Source organism: Cyanistes caeruleus, chromosome 1, assembly GCF_971803275.1.
Source record: "Cyanistes caeruleus chromosome 1, bCyaCae1.hap1.1, whole genome shotgun sequence".
Lineage (NCBI taxonomy): Eukaryota > Metazoa > Chordata > Aves > Passeriformes > Paridae > Cyanistes > Cyanistes caeruleus.
The window spans coordinates 39,153,967-39,177,201 of record NC_141701.1 but is presented as its reverse complement, the minus strand read 5'-3'; the positions used below and the strand labels follow the sequence as shown (position 1 = coordinate 39,177,201).

At 40.1% G+C, this 23,235-nt stretch overlaps 1 protein-coding gene and 1 long non-coding RNA gene across 10 annotated transcripts; one reads left to right on the top strand and one right to left on the bottom strand.

The window, feature by feature from the left end:
• Window positions 1-30: 30 nt before the first annotated feature.
• LOC111924722 (DGAT1/2-independent enzyme synthesizing storage lipids-like) lies at window positions 31-23,115 on the bottom strand. 9 transcript variants are annotated; one of them, XM_023921034.2, is made up of 8 exons: window positions 21,498-23,115; window positions 21,188-21,366; window positions 16,427-16,757; window positions 13,914-14,078; window positions 8,404-8,597; window positions 6,113-6,173; window positions 4,172-4,311; window positions 31-2,186 (listed from the first exon to the last, which is right to left on the bottom strand). In XM_023921034.2, exons 3-8 carry the CDS (start codon window positions 16,752-16,754, stop codon window positions 2,082-2,084), a joined length of 993 nt encoding a protein of 330 aa, XP_023776802.2. In that variant the 5' UTR covers window positions 16,755-16,757; window positions 21,188-21,366; window positions 21,498-23,115; the 3' UTR covers window positions 31-2,081. The 9 variants fall into 9 exon arrangements, with proteins under 9 accessions (XP_023776802.2, XP_086744042.1, XP_086744019.1 ...); XM_086887916.1 differs by lacking the exons at window positions 21,188-21,366; window positions 21,498-23,115 and adding an exon at window positions 20,366-20,473; XM_086887893.1 differs by lacking the exons at window positions 21,188-21,366; window positions 21,498-23,115 and adding an exon at window positions 18,226-18,326.
• Window positions 18,353-19,767, top strand: LOC147655445 (uncharacterized). Its single transcript, XR_015286541.1, has 2 exons — window positions 18,353-18,650; window positions 18,963-19,767. It is a non-coding gene; the product is annotated as an uncharacterized LOC147655445 (long non-coding RNA).
• Window positions 23,116-23,235: the final 120 nt, after the last annotated feature.

The window sequence follows — 23,235 nt, the reverse complement described above, 5'->3', positions numbered from 1 at the left end:
TAGTTCAAACACAACACAAAACTTCAGAAGTCTGCTCCAGTTGTCAATTTTATTCAAAAGGTGTCTTCTTATATTTTTAATATATAGAAATAAATATGAAAGGCCTATACAAATATGAACACTTAGTACCAATACTGCCCTTCATTTTTTATACTGATCTTTCAATACTTAAAGGGACAAAATTGCAGCAAATAGCCCACATACTTAATAAAATAAATTTTGCAAAATCTCTGATAACAATGTCCGTTCATATCTAACAGAACCTTTTAGACTGAGTTCTCTTTTACATATATGCAACCTCGACACAAAAGTTGTTCAGCTGCCTTTGAGATGTTCACAACATAGACTGATGTACATTTTTCTCAAGATGGACAGTAAAAAAAAGGTCATACTTAAGTTATACTTCAGTGCAGGAATTCAGCATCACTTTTAATGTTAACAGTATATTTGAAACACAGTCCAAGAAAATAAAAGGAACACAATCTTGCCTTCAAGTAAAACCCAAGTCATTTCAAAAAGTTCAGAATGGGCATTTGCTTTTATACACCATGATTCTTCCCAGAGCTTGAAAAAATTTAACACCATGTAAAATGTTTTTGGTATAAAATGATATCAAAATAAGTACACCCTTTGCTTCTTGTAAACCACTTTTGATAGACAATTTCCCATTATGTGATATTTTTCTAACACAGGGCATCACCCATCTGCACTTAAAAAATGTCACTGATTTACACATTTAAAAGAGCATAAGTATGTGCTTAAATGGTGAGAGGAATGACTACTATATTGAATACAACTTCTCCTTCAAATGATGGTTATTTGTTGCTTTTTTTTGTGGGGAGGGGGTATTTTTTTTTTAGGAAAGTTTAAACTTGTCCTGGAAATTAGAAGAAATATTTCAGATATTTCCTATTTGGACAATAAAACCATAGGCTTTAGCTAATAAAAAATACAATAATATAATTCGCTGTAAGTGCACAAAAACCCAATCTTGCAACTCTCTCCTGTTGATTCAATTGTTTTCACTTAAGGAAAGTATACAGAACTTCCCTCTCCTTCATTATTTAACTTACATAATTAACTGTTTAAAGAATATATTTAATAGTTTACCCACATACTAAATCTAAAGGGTATTTGGGAATGCCAGTCCTGTTTTTCAAAAAAACTACTGCTTGTACAGTGTTGTAACAATTTTCTCTTTCCATCAAAATACAAATTTTTGAGCTCATGTTACTATACAGTACTCTCATCTCTACCTCTTGATGTTTGAATGTTTGGCTCATTGTTCAAAAGAGAATTTGTAGATTCACTGAGAAATAAATGGGACAAGTCTCTACTCAAAGGCAGATATCCATTATGTCTCGGCTTGGAATAGCAGTTGTGTTGTAGGGCTCTCATTCACAGCACCGGAGTGGTTTCCATAACAAACCTCCTTGGATCACTGTAGTTCTCTAATCAATTTTCACTCCTCGGAACCCTTTCTGAGCTCACCCAGCAAAACTAAACACTTTGCAACACAGGTTTTGCAGGCATTGGCAGAGGTTCTGCAGGCCAAAAGTGGTGGACTGTTTCCCAGCAGTGTGAGAGTAACAATCTCAGGAAAGTTTTCAAAAGTGTTGTATGGCAGCCCACAAAACCACCTGACACTGAAGAAGGTCAAGACAGTAAGATTCTAGCTCTGCAGAGGGTCTGACACTCAGGTTAGAGATCCATCATGGTGGGGATGGGTGACAATGACAGATCAAAAGGAAGACAGACAATATACATAAAAGCTTGCAGTACCATTTAGAAGAAAAATGCCAAAACAAACCCAGAATCAACAACCCAGACACTTCCAAGGTAGGAATGCATTTATGAAAAATTAAACTTTGCCCCATTATGAATGATTTGAAGTTTGGGTTACTGAGCTTGATAGTGGACAGGGGAAAGGGTAAGGGCAAGTGACTTCTATCTTAAATTATACAGCAGTATCATTAGGACAGTATTTAAAACCTATTATTAGAAGAATGAATAATTTACAAATGTCACTTTAAGAATATTATAACTAAATAGTAGTTATAGAAGTTTAAGTTCAGAAGACCTTAATCTTCTTTCTTTTGTGTTTGAAATCGTTCCATTAAAGCCCTAAATATATTTCCTGGTATTTTCTGATGTTTTTCTATGAGAGCTTGGACTGCTGCTTTTGTCTGTAGGGAAAGAGAAAAGGTTTTGGTCAGAAAACCTCATCTTAATACTGCTCATATAACAACACAATTTCTAGGCTCTTTTTAATCCTTTCAAATACCACAGAACTATTTCAAGTTCAAAATATTGTTCTTCCATATTTAAGCCCTCAGGATGTGATTGTGGCAACACTGCCATGAAACACACCAACAAACTAGTATCTATTATGTCTAGTAGCTGTGTTCACGAGCTGAATTAGTGATACATAAAAGTCAAATGACAACAGAGTAAATTCATGAAGAGACTTAGGTCTATAAAGCTTGTTAAACACCTGCATGATGTACTGCAACTCCAACTCCTGCCTATGCCCTATGCATCAATAACACCATTCCAGTGGGCATCAACTTTGCTTCTACACGTGCTCAGAAGTGGCACTGGAAACACCACTGTCTCAGCATATTTGACTTGTACAAAATAATGCCCTCTGAACCCAAGGCTCCTGAAGAACTGGTCCTGTGACATGCTCAGGCCACTTAGCTGCAGGTGACAGCAGCCTTCACTTTCACTCAAAAAACAAAAAGGCCAAGGAGTGCACAGCAGTTACTGTTATTATATAAAAGCTCTAAAGCGAACATTCAAAAGCAGGGCAACACACAAAAGCTGTGGTGAGAACACACTTGTATTCTGTCTAGAGAAGCACAGGCTACTGAATTCCTAAGGCCAGAAACAGAACAGAGAATTATTTGCCTCTCTAAAGTGGTCAGCAAGAGCAGATGTTAGTAGAATGTTATTTCCTGGAACAAGCTCTCACTGTTTACATGAAGTAAGTGATCAACTGTTAAGTCCTTGGAGAAGGTCTTTATACAAAGTCTAAGTCTAAGTGACTCTACAGTTCTAAAATTTTGAGCTGTATTTCTTGCTCTATATAATGAAAAAATGCATACTGGGCTGTAGCCCAAAATATGAGACACAACTTTAAAATCCCTCTAACTAAATAGAATTCTAGGGAATTCACATTCTAGGGGCCTTATCTAGCAAAATATGAACTTAAGTCAGACGTAAGTGAGGGTTGGCATAAATGTAAGATGCCAATCATGTTTGGAAGTAACTTAAACACATTTTCTGCTGAAAGCCAGCAGTTCTGAAGTCCTGTCAGAGTGACCCCACAAAAGAAACAACTGGTTTTCATAACCAGGGCCTAAGATATTGCAGACAAACATTTTAAGCATCTTTTTGCAGAGACTTAATCATAGGGTAAACAGATAAAGAGAGATAACTGAACTGACACTTCATGGTCAAGAAAAGTCTCTCTCAAGTGAAGTTTTTGGAATATTATAAGTGACCATCTGTGGAGTTTTCAAAAATACCTATTCCAGCCCACTCCATTTCACTGCTCCACTACTTAACTGCTTTATGTCTTTGCACTGTGAAATCTATTAATAATCTGAATGCACATGAGGACCTGAAAATCCTTTCTATAAGGCATCTAAGTCTGAATAAGAAGAACATTTAGAAGTTAAATTGATAGGTTAGAAGCCAGACAAAATAGAAACATACTAGACAAAGCAGTGAAATTATTTACCTTTTTCTTTTATTGCATGTAATTCCAACAGTTTGTGAACATAGATTTGCTATGTTTGAAAGGCTTCCTTAGTATCCTTCTGAAAACACCAGGAAGCAGAATGCTTCCTCTTGGGTGAAGTGCTTCTCTCTATCAACTGAGAGATGTCTTATCTGACCAAACTTCTTCAGTCTTTAAAGCAAGTTGTTTCTCAGAGCAAATATAGGGTGCAATTAACCTTAAAAGACCTAGAACATCTGCAAGTTGTAGCAATAAAAATATAGTATTTAAAAATGATTTTCAGAGTTAGGCAAGTACAAAACTTACCACGATTCCACCCATTTCTGTAACTGGCTCCTAGACAGGAATCACTTGACAAGACTGTTGCAGTGATTTTTATCAGAACATTCAATATTTTAAATTAACATATATAGATATTTATCTTACCTTTTCAGCTAGTTCCTCAGCAGTCATATTTGGATCATATGGAATGGGTTCTCCGATAAATGTACGTAGCTTGACAGGAAATCCCCCGTACAGAGGAACTACTGGCAATCTAATACGCTCATATAGCGACCTAAGTATTTCTAATGTGAAAAAATGTAGTGGAAAGCAGGAGAAAGAAAGGTGGGGAAGGGAGAAGGGGAGTAGGGAAGGGTAAAGGAGGGATGAGAGAAAGAGAGAGAGAGAGAGAGACAGACTGGGATTATTCTGTAAAGTTTTTTTTCCCCACTATGTCTTAACATTGAAACTGGCTTGCAAAGTAATCTAGCCCCCAACCCAAACTCTCAAACAATGTGTCATCTCAAATCCTATCCTACCTTGACTTTCATTTCCTAAAAGCCGCATTAATGCTTATATCAGATTTATTTCTACCCTAACTTGGTGTGAAATCTTTCCTCCAAAGAGTAGCTGAAACAAGAAGAAAGAAGAGGAGACAAAGTCAATAGCAGCCTCTTTGGAGAGAAGGAGAATGCTACACAATACAGGTTACAGGTTCAGGTCATTTGACAGGTTAGCATTAGAAACTAGTATTGGAAAACTGCATGTTCAGTCCCACTGAGATCTACAGGATCAGAAATAGCCTTATCTGCCTAAAAGTCAGTCATGCTACTATACTGAATTGCTCATTCAGATTACATGCTGGTTGCAGTTAAACAATATAAGAGAGAAAACGGGTATTTCAATCAGAGAAACACAGAGAAACTTCTAAGAGAACACATTCTTCTCCACATGCCACCTTCTAAGCATTTATCCCAAATGTACCCAGAAGAGATTCTTTGAAAAATGTGCACTTATATTATCTTCCTCAATTTCAGACAAGAAACTCCATTAACTGGGGTGCTGGCATAAGAAAATCCTTACTGAACAAGATGTGGAATTTTCTGTACACATCCTATAAAAACAAAGATAAAACTACTGAAACTGGAGTAACTGATCAATAAGCTACACTCATCTACCAACTCTGCTGTGCAAGTAGCATAAATCATTTTGGCTTCGATGTCTTCTGTTTGGGATTCTCCTGAACACAGCAACAATTAATTGCTGTTTATTTTTGTACAACGTGACAAATGTGTGAATTATTCTAGCTTCTGCATCTGATGCCTTGGCTCTCTCCACACAATATATAGCTCTTAAACGGAGGGGGAGAGAAACAGAATGGTGTTGCCTTGTGGCCCTCTGAAAAAGGCGATAATGCCACACTTGAGACAGAAAAAGTGGTGTGGAGACTTGTTCAGGCCCCTCTGCTAGATAGTAACTAAGAGAATATAAAAAAGAGGGAGTTTAACACTAGCAAATGAGCAGAGATGTGGGCATCTAATCATCCCAGACCCCTCAGACAAAAGACCCATCTATTCATGTTCTGGCTGCAAGTTCCATAGAGATAAAGAAGGAGAGGTCCCAAATGCAAGGATTTATTTGTGAGGAACCACAGGTCTAGTGCAGAATAGGAAAGCAACTACAGATTAAATGTAGCTCAAACCACTCAAACTTTAAGTACAGGTAAAAGTGTAAGCACAGAGCTGTAGGAGAACAGGAATTACGTGGCAGTTGCTTTGTTTCTAAACAGCAGAAAACTTAGGATTGGCCTAGCAGATATAAGCAGAGAAAAAATTGCTTTAAATCTTCCTGCCTTTTTCTTGATCCTTTTTTCTTTCTTCTACTGCTTGTGTGAAAGAACACTGTTAGGTGGAAAATAACCTCAATGAGCCAATATCACATCTAATGCAGATATTAAATCCTAGCAACATCTCTGAACTCCACCAGTGAGCAAACATCAAGAAACAATGCTGTGTTAAATCTCTAACTTATATGAGAATTATTTCTACAGAGATAGGCTAAACACATACGGAAAAATAAACTACAGAAAAATAGAAAATATCTTACTTATTCCTCCTAATGTCCTAAAGCCTTCTCGAACATTTTGTGTAAACATAGGAATGATGGGCTAGGAGGGAAAAAAAATAATTAAGAATTTAAGGAAGATAGCACTATCTAAAAAACTTCTACCTCACTTAAAACTCAACAGGAAAATTAATTTCTGAAGTGTTTTGCAGACAGGACAGAGATCAAAATAAATATACTGAAGTTCTTCTGTGGCCTTTTGCCATGTTTCAAATTGGAGAATACCACAAGATTTCAGTGAGTCACTGTTTCAGCAAGCCTATTTTCTCAGAGCAGTCCAGAATTTAAGAAACTATGGAGCATTTAGGCATCCCTCCCCCCCATCTAGCAGTGTTTTCACAGTTGTGACTTAAGTGTTTAAACCTCTTACCTAATTTGTAGTTATGCTCAAAGGGAAGGATTCACAGGATTGGGACACTAAACTTGTCTGATTCCTCTCTGCTATGCTGATGGTATTGCTTCACACTTGATGTGTCATATTCAATACATGTCCATGACTTATTTCTGCTGATGAGTAATGGAATGGTGTTGAATATTTCAAGTTTTTATTGCTGTTTTTAAAACTGCGAACAGCTGTCAAGACTTACAAGAACTGTGAGGGTGTCAGCTACCATATAAAGTTTTTCAGTATCATTTTATAGTATGTGCCCACTGTACACAGCATCATTAAAAATGCAGAACTCTTCATGGGATTTTCATTAACTCAGATTATTTTAAAAGTTTTAAAGACAAGCATGGAGGTGAGCGAGCACATGTAATTTTTCAGACATGCATCAAGTTAGGGGTTTTTTGAGAGGGAAAAAAAGTCCGTAAATATCTACAGAGAATAAAAAGAAGTGCAGCTGCCTAAACAGTATGCATACAAATTTCTTTACTCTAGAACAATTTTATTTGGAACATCTTACTTTTGACATAGAGGTAGAAATTTTTGTTTATAAACAAAATTTCTGGCAAAAATCTGCTGAAATAGGACACTGTCAAGAAATTGAAGGTCCCGGTTTTAGACACATTTTACTGATGTTTCTGACACATTCTTCTTTCCATAAGGAGTTCTGCTTATGATTCAAGGTGACTTAAAAGTTCATCTTCAATCTAAATAAAGATATTTTTCCCACTTTCAGCCAGCCTCTGACTCTCTTTCTATTTTACTATGTCTCTCAGGGGTTTTTTTAGGAGGGATGAATCTACAAGACCCTTGTGAGTGCAACTAAAAGGCAACTAAAAACATATCCAATAAAAAAAAATGCAACTAGTACAATCGTAGTTAAATCTTAAGTATGGCCTTTCACATGCTATTACAATACGTTAGTAAAATCTAAACCTGTGGAAAATACCCATTTAAACAGTGTCATTTTCCTTGTGAGAAAAGTGATGCACACTTGGGTCTTAAAAGTATTCTATTTCTGTATAAAATCCAGAGACTTAACTAGTCTGTCTTTGACAGTAACTAAATATAAAACTCCTGGTGTGAGACTTGCTTTTAAATTAGATACATGCAGACCTATGGACATATGCACACATCTTTCAAGTACAAATCTAGAACGAGAGAGACTCTGAAATGATTACTAAAATAGTTGCAATTCAAATGTATCACATACTGTTGTGCCCTAACAACACAACAGTTGGTCCCCTATGAATAACTACCTGCCTGCTGACCAAGCCCAATACTGTACATTAGAACTGAAGAGTTCACACCAGTGACCAGCCCTGGACATCCCTCACTACCATAAAATGCCAAAACAATACGAAGTGCCAGTGAGTCTATACCCTGGCACAGACAAATACATATTATACCACAGACAAATCACACCACATTTTAGTGACAGAAAAAACAGAAACATTGAGTTGGACTCCATGATCCTGATGATTCCTCCCAGCTCAGCATATTCTGTGACTCTGATGTGTAGGGTTCTTTCCCAACCAAGCTGGTCAGGGAGGGCTAAGCCATCACAATACTAACCAAGAATGTGTAAAACAGCACATGCTTATAAGGAGAAACCACCTTGTATTTCATTTCTTGTTCTTTTAAACTCTGGATTTCCTAATCACAGAATTTCCTATTCTTAGCTGACTCTAAAGCCTTCTTATCAAAAGCAACAAAAAGAATCTTGAAATGTAGTTGTTAGAGCAAATAGACTATCCTTGTGACAGTCAGAAATCTAATATCAAATATATGACGATCAAAACAGCTTTATCTGGGAGAAAGTACTAATAACTTCTGTAACTAATAACTTAGCTTACTTTGCTTCTCTTCCATGATGTGTCATACTTACCACTTTTGCATCAATGGCCACCTGAGCGAAGCCCTTCCGATCACTCCACAAAATAGTATACATTTCATCACTGAAGAGTGCCTCCCGCAGCCCACCTGGGGCAATGGCTAACAGATGGCCCTCCTCCAGAGTCCTGACACAAGCTTCTTTTGGTCCATGTATAACTCCAAATACCTCAAGTAGTATTCTAAAACCTGTAGGGTAAGATAATATTAATTCAGAAAATGTTTACTCATACTACCATTATTCCAGATTCCCAGTACAGAGCACCATGCCTGAAAGACAATTGTCTAATAAGCTGTGGCCCCAAGTACCCAACAGGGAATGAAGCATTAAGTCAAACTTACAGATTTTGGTCTGCAGAGTTGAAGATTTAGGGGTTTCAGTGGCTTTTTGTCAGGTGTTACCCCACAATCAGGACTAAACTGAAAAAGAACTGTCAAGCACTCTATGACACCTTTCACATGTCCCTTCGAAGGAGTTGTTTGACTCAAGAGCACTGGCTCCTTGCTCAAGCTCTACTGTTTAAACATAGCATAGTCCAAACAGAGAGCAACAAGAAGCAATACCAGGAAATTGTTGTGGCTTTGTTTTGTGAACTTTGACAAAGAACAGTAGTGCATAAGAAGGAGAATGACAGAGAAAATGCATCATTCTCTGCATTACGGATCACTGCAGCAATTGACTCTGGTTCAGTCTGTGAGCACCTGGATGGCATTTCATACAGTGAGGCATCTGGTAAGCCTCAATTGGGTACACTCACATTCTGTTAATATAGTTACTGGAGTTTTTCACCTAGGATTACATAAACTCTGCATATCACCTTGAATTTGACATGTCATTTGGACTGTCATTCAAGCATCACAAGGAACATATCTGATCAATTTAGACAGCTAGCCTACTGTTGAAGGACATAACTACCACCGACCTCTGTTTGCAGGAAATATGTCCTGTTCAGTTGGTTCAATAATTTTTAAATTTATACAGTATTTGTGAGCACTGCATACCAAAAAGATAATTTGGATGACTGGGCAGTAAGGGAAACATTACTTCTCTTTCATGAAGTTTCCCACTGAAACAAACAACCACAGTCAAATCAGCCATTGACAAGGAGAAAGAACTGATCTACTTGAGTTTGCCTCCTAATAACAAATTAATAGCTCTGACTATAAACACACATTTTTTACATACACACACATGCTAAAGAAGAGCCCAAACAAAGTTAAGAAGGCAGATTCCTGTCTTCTATTACAGCTTGCATAAATGAAGGGCTTGGGAAGAAAAGCATGAGGCAACACATTATTAGTTTATTCTTAACTTAAGTCTAATCTCTAGCTAGTCTTTGTAGCTGGTGTGAGTATAACTACTCCCAACTCATCTCTACACCAAATCAGGATCTGTCCATGCACATGGCAACAGAACACAAGCCGCATTACACATGCCTCATATTTTGGTGTGCCTGCCTCACACACTGCTGATTATACTCAGTCTTTATCTAGTAACACTTGCATGGAGGAACATCTGAAATAGAGTATGCCTAATTTAAATTAATTTCTTTCAGGTGCTTTTTTTGTGAGATTTTTCAATAGCTGACTTTTTACAATGCTTAACATTCCCAACCTAATTAAAGCTCTCTGAAATGTATCTGGTGGTAAAAAGCTGCCTGTCTCTAAGTCCTTTCTGTCAGTAAGTTCAGGAGACAGACAAAACAATCATGAAATGGGTTGAGATGAACAGGAAAAGAGAATCCAAGGAAACAAAGACCGTGACAACATTGTTCCTTTCTACACTGGATACACTGGGGAAGGTGTGTGTGACAAAGCAACAACATGAGTCTGTCCAGCTCATTTATCATTAAAACAGAACAGAATATTGACAGAATACAGACAAAAAAAAATATAGTTGTCCATGGAGGTTTCAAGTCTTCACAAAATTTCTCAGCTGTATTTCTTCCCTTGACTTTTACTATCAACTTTACATTCTGAGCTGTACTTCATAGACTTGCCAGCAGATCACACATTACTACTGATATCTCTGCTTTGGTACCAAAGAAGAACCTGGCTCCCTTAAAGCAGCTGAGAGACAGAATCTGACACAGTGACCCTGGAAGGACAGCCACGATACCTGTGTCCAAGGCAAAGGTCATCACAAAGTTACAAGAAACACCGGGGTAGTACCAGGTAGCACTGCATGAAACAGACCAAGAATCTGTTTTTCCATTTTAAAAAACAAAACAACTCTCAAAATTATCTAAAGACAATTTTTCAGCCATCCAGAACATGTTCCTCCAGACACCAAGAAGCTCAAACTTAATTTTATTCCACGGTTCAACCTGAACTCTGCCCTTTACCCAGCATACTCGTCTCCTATTTTCCACAAGAATGTGTTGGCAGAAATGTTTGAAAACCAGTTGGAGACTACCCAGGAATGCATGTAACACTGATCTCAACTTGTGCACTATGTACATTTCTCTCTTGGCCCAATGACTGTAACATCAGAGCTGTCAGCTGATATCATGACTTTCCCAGGGACCCCAGACAGAGAGGAACCATTCAAACACAATTCAATGGTCTCATTGAATCCAGCCTTCCATAGTTGCAGGTAATCACATATGTATATCTGCAGAGCATCTTGTCCACACGATGCTTTGCTACACCTTGTGCGTTTAACAGACAAGAAGCCAAAGCTTCTTTCCTCTGGAACATTACAGTAAAGGGACTGTCTTAGTTACATAAAATAGCAAGCAACCTTTTAAAGAGACGTCCCAGATGACTTTAAGAAGCAAAAATGGCCCATATTATAGCAGAGGATAACGGAAAAGAACAGAAGTGAAATCTCAGTCCTCTCTGAATGCTTTGAGAAAAGGCTTTCTCCTAAACTTAGAGAAGTCAATGTACTTCTGAGCACTACGCAGCTAAGAGTCTAGAGGAATCAGAAACCTGGAGTATTTGGGCTGCTTTTCCCTGTTACTAACCTCTAGTAATAAAAGAAGGAAAAAAAAACATTCACATGACAGTATTTTATATCCTTCTCCTCCAGAATGCAAGCAAGGAAAATATACTTACACAATACTGACACAATTCTGACACATCCATGTGTGTCTAACAGACTCCCCAAATGCACAGCCACCCCTTCCCATTTCCCCTGCATTGATCATAATAACTTTTGGTTAAAACATCTTCTGAAAAGACATCCAATTTAATTAAGATCAGATAGCCTTAGTATTAGGATAAAATTACGCAGTCTTTCTGGTTTGATTCACAAGAGAAGCAGCATCCACCTGTATTGCCAGTCATAGATTACTGTGCTTATTTGCTTATTTTGAAACCGCAACATTTTCTGGGCTCTTTGGGCTTGTCTCCCCAAATAGCCTTAATTCCTTCACAGAACCAGAGAATTCTGTAGATTAGAAGGAAGCTCGGGAGGTCATCTAGTCCAGCCTCCCACCCAAAGCGGGTCCAACTAGATCAGGCTATTCAGAGCCTCACCCAGCAGAGTTTTGAAAATCTGCAGGGATGGAGATTCCTAACTTGTCTAAGCAATCTGTTCAGCTGCCTGATCACTCTCATGGCAAAATATCTTTCCACATGTCTAATCAAAATTTCCTGTGTTGCAACTTGTCTCTGTTGCTTCTCAACCTATCGTTGTGCACTTGTGAGAAGAGTGACTCCCTTTTTTCCCCACCCTCCCACTAGGTCGCTGAAGACAGCAATAGTATCTTTCCTCACCCTTATCTGGTACAAACCAAACAAATCCAGTTCTCTCAACCTCTCCTTATACACTGCATGCTCCAGACCCCCATCATCCAATGAACATGCCTCAGTGTGTCAGACAGTGTGTCATTTACCCTGTACTGGGGAGTCCAAAACTGGACACCATATCACAGGATGTGCTTGCACAGGTGCCATGCCAAGGGGAAAAACCTCTTCACTCAACCCAGTGGCAACATTCATGCTAATAAAAGCTCACTATGCAGTTCATCTTTGCTGTAAGGGCACCCTGTCGACTCACATTCACATTGCTGTCCACTAGAATCCCAAGATCTTTCCTGCAAAGTCCCCTTTTATCCAGAGTACGTGTAATAAACGTGCACAGAATTGCTCCGTCCCAGATGCACATTTGCTTTTGCTGAGCTTCATAATATTTCTGCCAGTTGAATTCTGTGAAGGCACTCTGAGAACAAGCTTTAATGCTCAGTATATCAACAGCTTCCCCAGTCTGGTATCATCAGTGGATTTCTTGCGCATGCTCCAGCTCCTCATCCAGGGGTACTATAAAAACACTAAGCAGCAGTGGTCTCAGTATCAATCCCTGAGGAACGCCTGTAGCTGTTAGCTAGATGTTGTACTGCTGAAACCAGTTCTTCAAGATCAGCCATTCAGCAAGATGTTCCTGTAATGCTACTTAATGATATTTGGGGGGACTCCTAAGTATACTCACACTTAGAGCCTTATTTTAAAGCAGAAAAGGAGTAAAACATAATGCCTCATTTGATAAACAACTGTGCCTAAACAAATACAATATGGAGCCAAATCTGCATCATGAAGTAGGTTATATTAGTCATCTGTATGCAAAAGATTTGGTAACTGCTGACAAATGACTCTGTTGGCAAAAGCAGTTGTAGAGGCAAAGCCATACTGTGATCAGTATGAAAAGTTTGCAGGGACTAAGGCTGAAATAAATCTATACCAACAAAAAGACAGTTTTCTTATATGAATTGGTTCCACTAAAAGCACCACTACACTACAGAATGCTCCTTGTAATTCATTTTGTGAATTGACAGACCTTTAATCACAAACCGAACTAGGGAAAGAAAGTGGGTACTACTGTGTTTCACACAGACAAAAAACAAACCCCTCACATAATTAATTCGACCAACTGGCAGTTCATTTCACTAGGCTGTCTGACAAAATCTTGCCCTAAACATATTTTTCATTTTCTACCTGCTTCGCCTCATGTTTCACACAAACACATTAAACATTTCTCCAGCTTTCCTCCAAAACAGATTCTACTCAGAACAGTCTTCCTGGGGACAGGTTCCACTGTCCACCATCCTCAGCTGGGTAAGAGTAGGTAGGGTGCAATAAGAAAATACATTGTCTCTCCAGACTAGTATTCTTAACTTGTAGGGCATTTGTTCCAAACAGTTTAATTCTTAGTCAGTTCACACCACTTATTCTGCCTGTATTAATGAAAAATAAACATCTTATTGAAATCTTTGCTAATGATTAATACAGAGAACACTGCTTCTCCTAAGATCTCCTTCTCTTTGTTTCTAAACACCTTAGAGTCATTGGAAGGTATTGCTCAGACAGGACTATGTCCCATCCTTGCATGGGCCAGTCTCATTCTTGTTTGTAAAGAACATGCTGTATTTCAAAACTTACACTAAATTTGTCTGAATGTCAGTTCTGAAAGCTGTGTTCCTGCAATGTGATTTTTACTAATTACATGATTAAAAAATTGAAATAAGAATTCCAAAACTGCTTGTTTATAATGGAGTATGTTACCTGGTAATCTGAAGACAAAATGATCAGCTACTACGCTGCAGCGTCTCTTCTTCATTATATGAAGTCTAGCTGAGAAATAGATATAATCAACAGGAGTAGCTCCATGATAAAACACAACGAGTCCTGGTCCTTGAGGAATATTTTCCACACCATGAAGCTCATAACCTGTTAGGAGTTAAAAATGTAACAGATGTTAAATTTTTACACAATTCTATCCCAAAGAAACTAACTTGCAGCAAGCTGGCAAACTGAAACTGACACAGATTGAGAACTGCTAAGAGCAAAGCAACTGATAATAACAGGTAACTTGCAGAATCTACAGGAAATACAAATTGCTTCAGAGAGAATACAAGTTTCATTTAAGGCACCACACCTTGAGAAAGAGCAAAAAAACATTAAAACAAAACACCCAGTCTCACTATCTCAAACTGTGTAATTTATCCTTATTTTTTCAGTTCAGTTTTCAAGGGTGCAAAGTCCTCAGAATCAATCATTCAAGAGAAATCAAAATACCGACTGGAGTGGTGAAACAACTATTTCAAGTTATTATTAACCTTTCAAAATTTATTGCCACCAGTGACTGTTTTAGAAGATTTGACATGACAGCATGCATTTTCATGTCTCCTTTTACTCCAGGATATGAAGCTTACCTTTGCTACTTCTCTCCAAGTTATACCTGTTCCAGCTTTCCATCACTATATACTAAAAGCTAGTTGGGACTATATCTGCCTAGCTGAAAAATACATAAACACACACAAGCTTCTTCCTGACCTCATATTTCTAGTCTACAGTGCAGAATATATTTAATTAACACAAAATGCCAAAATGCATCAGTACAGAACATACTTAGTTAAAACCCAGTAGTACTGTTTCAGTATCTTTTTTAAAATAAAATAAGAAAATAGAAAACACCCCCAAAAAAAACCTCAACAAAATCCTGTTAGTTCTTCCAAAGTTAATCAGACTCGCAATACCTATTCCAATAATTTAATTTTGAAGGTACTCTTGGTCCTTCTCCCTCAATTTCACTTTGTATATCTGTGTAGCTGCAACACATTGCAAGTGTATCATCTGTCCCATCCCAAGGGACCCCTAACTGTGCTCCACGCCAGCCAACTAACACACATGGTATAGGCACAATACATGTAAAGTTACACAATCAATCACCAGGTTTGGGGCTTTTTCGTTGTAAAGTTGGTTTTTACCTTTCTTTTTTTAATTCTTTTTTTTTTTTCTTAAATGCTGTTAGATTTCAAGATGGAAAGTTCCTCTTACGATATCCTGATGAACCAAGTTGGGGGAAAAAAATAATTAAAAAAACATTTCATTCTTTAGCAAGACAAGTGTATAGATAAGAGGGAAGCAGCTGGCAGGGCAGAAAAAAGTCACAGCTGTCAATGAGGGACTGGATAAGAATCTTCTTGCACAAATAAAATGTCAGACCTTATAAAAGAAAAGTTACTGAAGATTAAAAGAACCAAGGCCTTAAAAATAATTTTCTTGTGAAAAAAAGTAAATAACTTTTTATTGTGAAGTGAGCATTTTAAGCTCTTTGATGTAACTGTTGATTTTGATGTAGTGTACTTTCCCAGATTTGAAAGTTACATCTTAGTCTTACAAAGCCTATCTGATACAGCTGCTGCACCATCTGGTTATCAATGCCTTGAAAACCCTCTTCCCTTTGACTAGAGAACAAATAGAGATGATTTTCAAGGAGGATTTATTCTTTATGTAAATTGCTCTTAAGTATCTCTCTCCTTTAGCTGCATCTAGACTGACTGGCTCTGAAAGAGACTTATGATTTCCTTAGAGAGAAAAGCCAAATCATTTATTAAGTCTGTCTTTACCAAGAAACAATAGCAGAAGGACAAAGAACAGAGCCCTTAGTTTTGACATTCTAGTAGAGAAAGTAGTAGTCAAAAATATAAAGACAAAATAAAAAAGTAGGGTTCTGTAAGTATCAAGTTATTAAGTTAATTTCAAGAAGCAACTAAGTGCTCCTTTTAGCCATCACTTGGTAGTTTATGTAAGACTGGTTAAGTGCAATTAAATTATCCTACCATGTGCTGGCTGACATACTTCCTATCAGGGAACTGGTATTTAACTTCCAGTCTTCATATAATGACCCTGAAATGATACAGTTAATCAATCTAGTTTTTAACACAACACACATTTCAGGTCTTCATCAAATGAGGAAATCCAGGAATTCTTATAAAAAGCAAAAAACAGAAAAAAAGGCAATTAAAAAAAAATGTGAATACATGCAAGCATAACTGAGATCTCATAGCAGCAAAGGAATAAATGTGTAAGACAAAAACTTACATTCAAAAAAGTCTCAGTGCCTTGTTTTTTGTCTCAAACACCACTGACAGTCACTCATAAAACAAAAAAAAACACCTGGCCTGAACTGGCATGCACCAGCAGCAACGATCAGCCATGTACTGATAATCTTGAAAGCCAGATGAGGAATAAGAGCTTCAGAAGCTTTTAATGAAAGGTCAGATCTCACTCACCATGCCATATTCTTCCATGTCCATCCCATATGGTCGCCAACATTTCTCTTGCACCTATCCAAACATCATGGGAATAAGCTTCCTTTATTTCATTCTTCCTTTTATAAATATGAAGCCAGAGAATGGAAACGTAGAAGAGAATGACGATAACTCCTGGAAGTACAAAGACTACTACAAGTGGAAAAAGCAACCATAAAATGTAGAATGCATAACTCAGATAATCTCCAATATCCTCCACACCGGTCCATTCTTCCAGAATGTAAGTCAGGCAAGATAAGTAGGACATAGATGTTGGTCCTGCAGTACAGGATTCATTTCCACCTGTCATCTCCTGTTTAAAATAAAAATTATAAAAGTACATGAATAAATCTTCCAAAAAGATAGATCTGCTTAATCATATAATAAACCTCTCTGATGCATTTTATTTGTATACCATCTACCCCACATTCCAGCAGCACCTATTAGAAACAACAATTCACACAACTAAACTTTTACTTGATCTTTACAGTCCTTTTCTTTTGTGTACTGGTAAATGTTGACAATTCTAATGGAGAAAGATGGTGCAATTGCTTAATTTCAGGCTAGGATTTTATCTTGTTGGAAACTGTTCAACTTGCACAGACCCAGAACATTTATACTGTTACCAATACCAATTAATACTGAATTTTTTAATTTCAGCAAGCTGTACTGATTAGCTTAATTTATTGTTACAATAAAAGAAAACTTCTCAAGCACTAACTACAACAGGAAAAAGCACAATCTCAAATGCTAAATCTCTCCAGTGCTTTAAGGAAAATGTACTGAACACTTCCACTCACTACAACCATAGGACAACTCAGGAAGAAGACTCTCTCAAATAAGAACGTCTTAGCCCTGGGAAGACCTTTATTTGTACCCAGAAATCTACTGATAGCAAAATGTCAAGGCCCAGAGCACGACACTGAGAGGCAGCAGAAAAGACAAAGGAAAAAAAAAATCACAAAAAGTCTTCTTTAGAGTTTTAACTGGTCTGGCTTTACCGTGTCTCTCCACTCCAGTGCCAGCTCCTAAAAAGTTACCAGTCCACAGAAGTCAAGCCTGCAATTTCAGGCTTACTGTAATTCTGGAGGAACACTTTTTTTCTTAGCTTTGTACAATTTAGGGGACAACTTGCTATTCATTTCACCTTACAAATACAGGACAGCCTGAATGCTTGGCAATTTTAGCTACAGTGCTTGAACAGCAAATCTAATAACAAAAATTATTCTAAGCTAGAAAAAACTGGTTGGTCAGTATTCCAAGTTGTGCTAGTCAGGACCAAGAAGAAAAAAATACTGCAACTGTAAAATAGGCTTGTAGAGAGAAATGGATTAAGAACAGTATTTACAAGAATGAGAAAAATCTAAGCTTGAAGTTGCTGTGTTTTGTTTATTAGAATGTGGCTTACAGCAGGTATGACTGCAAAGCCCCTATGCCTAGACAGACACATATGTCTATCACTCTTTTGCTCTGTTTCTGCAAGAAACAAGAGACTAAAATACAGAAGAAAAAATTGCTTTCAGAACACCAGTGCAAACAAAAATTACAAAGTACATCAGTTTTACTCCACATTTGCTAAGGAACATTGAAACACATACTAGAGTATGTGTTCTAATAGAGTAGAATGAATTTCATTTATTTTCCTATCTCAATTTTCCTGCACATTCTGACAGAGCAAGGATGTCTCTTTTCCTTTGGTTTTGGAAATCAGTCTCTATCCGCATTACTCAAGATAACTCCTGTTAAGGAGAAGAAAGCTAATCTTTGCTCCCACAATCCACGCCTGTTCCAAACTAATTCAGGCTTACAACATTTTCTCAGAGTGTTCTTGAGGGTAGTGTGACCGGCAGCTGGTTTATCTCCAGCACACAGAATTAGTGGCATGCCCTTCCCTGATTTTGTGCACCTGTCTTTGGGGTGTGAATTAGGGGGAAAGGATGGGAGAGAGAGTGTGTGGGAGAGCAAGAGAAAGCTCTTTTTCATTCCAGTTGCCAGAGCTGAACTCCAGAACCTGTCAGGCGGCAAACACCCACAGCAAGTATAAGAAACACAACTTGTGAGACCAAGCAAGACTTAGGAGTAGCATTCAACACCACAATATTTACTAGATTGTTATGACTGGACTTCTCCAATGGCTCCATCTACTACCTGGAGAACAACATGGAGCATGAGTTATGGGACAGAAGCATTTCATCAAAACTGAGAGGTGATTATGTAGCTTAAAAGAACGCTTATAGCTATACTCTTCCACTTATTATATATTTTTAATTGTTTATGGCTTTCCCCAAACCCCAAATCCTCCATCAAGTAAATTTAAAGTCCTGTTCACACATGTCAGTCTTGCAAAATATTACGTGTCCTTCAGCCCGTAATGTTCAATGCAATACCTCAAATGCAATCGCCAGTTTTTAAAGTTTACTTGTATGTCTGTGTGCTAACCTGCAACAGAAATTAAGATCTAACATGTTCTGTGCTACCAGCCACAGAGGTTAAGAGCTAAATCACTGCCTTCCCTTAGGAACAGTCAACTCTACCCTGAACAATGCTGCTTCCTCATCTTGAAGAGCATCACAGGATAATTTATACTGGAATTTATACTGTCCAACCTCTTCCTAACTAACCAATTAAGTCAGGTTTCTCAATGACATGTCCAGTCCAGTTTGTAATATCTCCACGGACAGAGATCCCACAGTTTCTTCGGGCCCCCAATCCAGTGCTTGAGTACCTTCATGGCGCAATTATTTTTCCTCATTCTAGTTCTAGAGTTCCCATTACTACACCTTGTGTCTGCTGCCTCCTGTCCCTTTGCTGTGAAGATTCCCCCTCTGTAATCACTCATTAAGAGCAGCAGTAGGGTCATCCCAATGTGGGTACAATGGCAGTGAAGAAGGCAAGACAGATTATGACCTAAAAAAGCCCAGGAATTCCACATTGAACACAGGTTCAACATAGTTCTTACATGCACCTAACAGATGACGACACTGGTCTGTTCCACCTTGCTGTTGAGAAATTCGAAATACACATTTTTAAGGTCTAACTTGCTAATGCAGCAGCTTACATTTTTCCCTAGTTCACAAAGACGCAATTTCTCATTTGACTAATGACAGCAGACACCGACTTATGCATACACTTCAGGCTTTATTGATGTGGAAACAAGGCTAACACACAAGTCCCTCCACTGACTTCTAGCACATGACCCAGAAAATCCTTAACTAAACTACAGCAGAGGCCTTCAGCTGCAGTAGACAGATGTTGGGATAACTGGGACCCTCCTGATCACAACAGAAGGAGCAATTACAGACACCAAGACGCTCTGCTGTAAAGCACACACAGCACGATTCCAGCATACATATGCAATGTGTAAGTGAAACCTCTGGAGGACATCCCAGTGTTTCCAAACTAGAAAGACACTGAAAAGCAGCAGCTACGACATGTCCCTGCCAACAGAAACACAGAGCTACGGAGGGCGTTTCTACCAGAATTAGCACCGCCACCACAAGCACACAAAAAAAAAAAAAAATCCCAAATAATCGAAAGATACCAGAAGACCCTGATAATGCTGCTAATGTCACCTACGACAGGAGAGACCCTAGAAGTCAGAGGGTGGTTTAGCCCCTGTTTTGGCCCAAGAACTGGGCTGGTTTCTGTGCCGGCTGGTCAGCGATCCCTCCGCCGGCGGCTGGAGGGGGTCGAGGCTCGCTTTGCTGACAAGAAGGGCGCAGCCCCGGCCCGGCTGCCCCCACAGAGCGCCGCCGGCTCCCGTCGCGCTCCGCCCGCAGCCCCTGTGATTAAAGCAAGGCCCCGAGCTCGGCGGTGACAGAGGCCGCCACGGCAAGTCACCTCCCGCCCAGGCACCTGCGGGGTGGCGGCGGGGCCAGGCCCGGCCCGGGCCCCTCCACCCGCCCGGCAGCGCCCGCTCACCTTGCCCTGGCGGCGGCGGGTCCGGATCCAGCCCCGCGTCCCTGCCGGGGCCCGCTTTTACTCTCCGCCCGCCGCCCCCGCGGAGGCCGGGTGCCCGCGGGGCGGCCGGGCCGGGGCGGCTCCCGGCGGCGGGGCGGGGGCGGCCGGGCGCCCTGCGGAGCGGGGGCGGCGGCGGGGGCGCGCAGGGGAGCGGGAACTCCGCGCCGCCGGGGGCGCGGCAGCCGCCCGGACCCGCGTGCGGCACGCACCGCCCGCCGCTTCCGCCGCGGCGGCACGGGCCGCGCGCCGCCAGGGGGCGCGCGTTCGCCGCGAGCGCGAGGGGCGGGGCGGCGGCGGCGGAGGGCGCCGCCTGGCGGCGCGGGCGGAAAGGGCGGGAGCCCCGAACCACAGAATTCCAGAGGGGATGGGGCTGGGAAAGACCCCGAGGTCATCGAGACCGACCTATGGCCCAACACCCCCATGACAACTGCACCACAGCACTGAATACCACGTCCAGCCTTTCCTTCAACGCCTCCAGGGACTCCACCACCCTCTGGGCAGCCCATTCCAATCTCTAATCTGTGAAGAAATCCCTCCTAATGTCCTACCTAAACCTCCTCTGGTGCAGCTTGAGACTTTATCCTCTCATCCTGTCGCTGGTTGTCTGGGGAAGGAGGCCAAACCCCAACCAACTGCAACCTCCTTTCAGGGAGTTGCAGAGGGTGATAAGGTCACCCCTGAGTCTCCACTTCTCCAGGCTCAACAAACCCCAGCACCAAGCACCCGCTGTTCACCCTCCTGCCTCGAGCATCACACACCTCCCAGCCGCCCCTTCCACGGTACCTGCCAGGTGGGTGCAGTCCTCCTTCTCCAGCCTCGCTGGTGTCACCGTGGCAGCAGCATCCATACCTGGTACCCACTCATACCCACTGCAGTGCGCCAGCCTCCAGACACTCTGTGCTTCGGACATTCACCGTGCTGGTAAGGCATTCCTGACTGCCCGACAGCTGTGGGTGTAATCCCTGGATTTACACATAGAAATAAAAAAAAAAATAATGGATTTACTAATAAAAAATCAGTCAAAGAAGTAAGTAGTGCTCCAGTGACAGCAGGTGCAGCTCCAAACACTCGGGTGTCAATGCAGATACCCTACCTGCTAGGACGACATGGAACGCTGCTGCCATGGCTGCACCCTCAGCCTCCGGTGGGATGAACTCGGCCAGCTCTTCCAGATCCCCTCCTGCTGTGTTTTTCTGACCAGCTCTCTTCTACACCTACATCATCTGCATCACCTCAGATGAGCAGTTGCACACAGTTTACTGTGTAACTGTTTCCATTGCCATCCAATTAATAAATGCGCAGTTGCACATTTTTTGTACACTCTTTACTGTGTTCTACATTAATGTACACTCTTTACTGTGTAACTGCTTCCACTGCCATCCAGTTAATGAACTGGTCACAGCCCCAGGTCTGCCAGTGTTAATTTGGACAGGCAGATGGTGTGACACTTGGGGCTGTCCTGTGCAGGAGCTGGAGCTCAGTGATCCTTCTGGGTCCCTTCCAACACTGGATATTCTTTGATTTTATTAATTTACTGTGTTATCAGTATGATATTTTTCCCCAATGCACAATCTTGTAGTTTCAGCTTGTTACACCTAATACACAAAAAGCTACAAAACCAGAATTTCGCTGCATTATTTGCTGGGCAAACTATACCTAACAAGAATCATAAATGCTGTTTTCATTTTGAGGCAGGTACAGGTCATTTGCTGGTTTTCATTTCTTTTTTTGTTGTATGATGGAGAGGCTAAAAAATAAGTGTAGCAAGGGAGTGATTTTATCTGCAATTACATTTCTATTTGTATGACAAGAACTCTAGTTTCTATAACACCAGTTTTTAGTTCTAGTTTTTATAATACTGCTCTAAAAAAGAGCAAAAATTTAGCCACTAAAATAATATAATAACTGCTTATTATTAGAGCAGTACTATAATGTTTCTGGGGAAAAAAATTGTTTACAATTTTTATTAGAAAAATTACATACACCATTCAAAATCCCTCCTGTTTCTCAGTAACAATTTTGTCTATCATCTTGAGACCCCATAAAATACTCTTAGACAACTGTGACAGAAGACAACAAAAAGAAATTATTTTGTACTCAGAGAAGCTGCAGATAATACAGTGGTGCTGCTAAAAGGTGCAATAGCCTGGGAAAAACTTAAACCTTGTTAGAAAATATTAACAGCTGTCTGAAATAGAGCAGAGAGAGACAGAAATCTGTTTTGAAAGATAATCAGTGCTCTGATTACGTATCTCCTACCCAAGGTTAGTGCTCCATTGTGAGTTGCAGCACAGCTCCTCATGTGTCAGAGAACATGGCATTAAAAAGGCTGTGCAAATTCTGATTAATGTAGTGGTTAATTGCTCACAGAGTGAGAGTCATTAAGTTGGAAAGGAAGTTTAAGACCATTGAGTCCAATCAATAACCTAGCTCTGCCAAGCCCACCACTAAACCATATCCACAAGTGCCACATCTACACATCTTCTAAATAACTCCTGGGATGGTGACTTCACTGCCCTGGTCAGCCTGTTCCAGTGCTTGACAACCCTCCCAGTGAATAAATTTTTACTGATATCCAATCTAAACCTCTCACAGCACAACTTCCTTTTCCTCTTGTTCTGTCACCTATTACCTGGGAGTAGAGACCAACTCCCACCTGGCTGCAACCATGCTTTTAGGTAGTTGTAGGTGATGGTCCTCACATAGGCTCCTTTTCTCCAGGCTAAACAACCCCGCCTCCCTCAGATTTTCCTCAAAAGACCTGTGCTCCAGACAATTTACCAGCTTCGTTGGTAACATTCCACTTCTTTGGAAACATTCCATGATGGTAT